General features: G+C 45.8%; 1 protein-coding gene across 1 annotated transcript; it reads left to right on the top strand.

Moving 5' to 3' along the window:
- Positions 1-144: 144 nt before the first annotated feature.
- HES2 (hes family bHLH transcription factor 2) lies at positions 145-2,366 on the top strand. Its single transcript, XM_069948135.1, has 4 exons — positions 145-256; positions 368-463; positions 567-654; positions 1,672-2,366. Exons 1-4 carry the CDS (start codon positions 167-169, stop codon positions 1,980-1,982), a joined length of 585 nt encoding a protein of 194 aa, XP_069804236.1. The 5' UTR covers positions 145-166; the 3' UTR covers positions 1,983-2,366.
- The last annotated feature ends 453 nt before the right edge of the window (positions 2,367-2,819 follow it).

Genomic DNA, 2,819 nt, shown 5'->3' with positions numbered 1-2,819 from the left:
AAGAATAATGAGCCATAGAGGAGGGCAGAGAAGGGGGAGTGGCCCCCACAGGGCCTTGTCCATCCCAGCAAGGGGCGGAGCCTCAGCCAGGAGCTGCCATATATAGCAGAGCTGCCTCTGCTGCCAGACACTACCTCCCAGCAGCTGCACTGCCTGTCACTGAGCCATGGCCCCCAGCATGATCCTCTCCGAGTCAGCGCCCAGCTACCAGCCCAAGCCTGGGAAGAAGAGCAAAGAGGCCAGCGAGCTGAGAAAGGTGAGAGCCTGCCCCCTGCATTCTACCTGTATAACCTGTATAACCTGAGGTGTCTGTATCTTATAAGAAATATAACCAGATATTAACCAAATGCTGCATCTTATTCTGCAGACTCTCAAACCTCTGATGGAGAAAAGGCGGAGAGCAAGGATCAATGAGAGCCTCAACCAGCTCAAGACCCTCATCCTGCCCCTCATAGGCAAAGATGTAAGTACAGGTGTTATTGCTCCATACATAGCACAGGGCTGCTCATACACCCAGTGCACTCACTAGCAGGGAGTAACCTTCTCCTTCCTTCTTTCCTCCATAGAATTCCAGATATTCCAAACTAGAAAAAGCCGATATTCTGGAGATGACCGTCCGTTTCCTCAAGGATATCCCCCCAGTGCAAACACAAAGTAAGTACCTGTTCTATCCTCACAACTATTCTAGATATTAGATGTGTCCTGTGACTGGGGGGGGGGGGGGAATAGAGGCAAAAAGAAGGAGTCTTATATGACCTGGACTGGTTCCATAGTCCTCTATGACCTGGACTGGTTCCATAGTCTTATATGACCTGTACTGGTTCCATAGTCCTCTATGACCTGGACTGGTTCCATAGTCTTATATGGCCTGTACTGGTTCCATAGTCCTCTATGACCTGGACTGGTTCCATAGTCTTATATGACCTGGACTGGTTCCATAGTCTTATATGACCTGGACTGGTTCCATAGTCTTATATGACCTGGACTGGTTCCATAGTCTTATATTTCCTGTACTGGTTCCATAGTCCTCTATGATCTGGACTGGTTCCATAGTCTTATATGACCTAGACTGGTTCCATAGTCTTATATGTCCTGTACTGGTTCCATAGTCCTATATGACCTGGACTGGTTTCATAGTCCTATATAAACTGTACTGGTTCCATAGTCTTATATGACCTGGACTGGTTCCATAGTCCTATATGACCTGGACTGGTTCCATAGTCTTATATGACCTGGACTGGTTCCATAGTCCTATATGACCTGGACTGGTTCCATAGTCCTATATAAACTGTACTGGTTCCATAGTCCTATATGATCTGGACTGGTTTCATTTTCCTATATGACCTGGACTGGTTCCATAGTCTTATATGATCTGGACTGGTTCCATAGTCCTCTATGACCTGTAGTGGTTCCATAGTCCTCTATGACCTGTAGTGGTTCCATAGTCCTATATGACTTGTACTGGTTCCATAGTCCTATATAAACTGTACTGGTTCCATAGTCCTATATGATCTGGACTGGTTCCATAGTTCTATATGACCTGGACTGGTTCCATAGTCCTATATGACCTGGACTGGTTCCATAGTCCTATATGACCTGGACTGGTTGTTGTATACATTCATTTCCTGGTACTTTGATCAAGTTGTGACCAATATCTGTTCTTTTTTTTAGATTCTACAGAAAAATACCGAGAAGGCTACAGAGCTTGTCTGGAGCGTCTGAGTGGTCTCCTCAGTAAGAGCAATGCCATAGCGGGGGAGACCTGCAGCCGCCTCCTGGATCACCTGCAGAGGAGCCCAGAACTTTGTTGCCAAGATTGCACCAAATCCCCCAGTGCTAAAGCCACCGGCAGCCCGAGGATTGTCCTCCATCTCAGCCCCAGGAGGTCAGACATGTTCTGCTCATCTCCAAGTCAGGCAGCACCAAGACCCCAGGCCCCCAGCCCAGCTCAGCCCAGCAGCCCCATCTGGAGACCTTGGTGAGGACAAGGCATGGACTCCTCTCTATTGGACTGATGACACTGATGCAATATTCCCATCCTAATTTATTACACACCAGCATGTAAATATGTTCCTAACCACACCACCACCACCACTTGTTGCATGGAAGATTATTCTAAGCAGAACATTGTGGGGTCCATTTGGTCCTTTAAGGGGATTGAATATCTACATATAGGGGTACGAGAAGAACCCTGGTGAACCCAAAGGGTTTATAGAAGAGTATGCGATTTGCATGATTTACTTTAACCACTTAGCTGCTGGAGGGCAAAGCTATGCTGGGCTCCCTGGCGCCTAAAGGGTTAAAACACGGCAGGGCAATGTGCAACAAGGCTTTGTATATATGTAAAATTTGCACTTTTTTGCTTACAGACTTTTTTATGATAAATTTTTTATATATTTTCATTTCAAAATAAAATGAAAAAAAAAAAAAAAAAAAAAACTCTGGATGGTGATGTGTTTCTTCTTCATAGTCACTCAGCTTTCCCAGGGTCCTGAAGGGTCATCTGCTTAGTTATGCAGCTTTGTTAGGAGCAGATGGTGAAGCTTGGGATAAACAAAGACACGTTGGTTGTCACCCAGCTTTCCTGGGAATGGAGAGAAATATTTGGGCGGGAGAAAAAACCTTTCTATTGTCTCCTCCAAAGAGAACTCATCCATATGCATGGATACATAAAGGGGGGCCCCTCTAATATAAGTCAGAGTAGCGAGCCTCTAACAAACATTACCTCCTAGTCTGGTGGGTCCAGATTTACATCTATTAATTTCATGTAATACCATATGTTCCCTGCAGAGGTCGCTGAAGAGGGATTGTACTGTTCC

The sequence above is a fragment of the Dendropsophus ebraccatus genome, chromosome 12 (genome assembly GCF_027789765.1).
Source record: "Dendropsophus ebraccatus isolate aDenEbr1 chromosome 12, aDenEbr1.pat, whole genome shotgun sequence".
NCBI lineage: Eukaryota > Metazoa > Chordata > Amphibia > Anura > Hylidae > Dendropsophus > Dendropsophus ebraccatus.
This window is presented reverse-complemented; position numbering and strand designations above follow the sequence as displayed.

Bases quoted from the DNA above. Each gene is read 5' to 3' on its own strand.
- HES2 (XM_069948135.1), top strand. From the start codon at position 167: ATGGCCCCCAGCATGATCCTCTCCGAGTCAGCGCCCAGCTACCAGCCC. The intron at 464-566 runs GTAAGTACAGGT...TTTCCTCCATAG, and splicing joins TGCCCCTCATAGGCAAAGAT to AATTCCAGATATTCCAAACT. The intron at 655-1,671 runs GTAAGTACCTGT...TCTTTTTTTTAG, and splicing joins CCCCCCAGTGCAAACACAAA to ATTCTACAGAAAAATACCGA.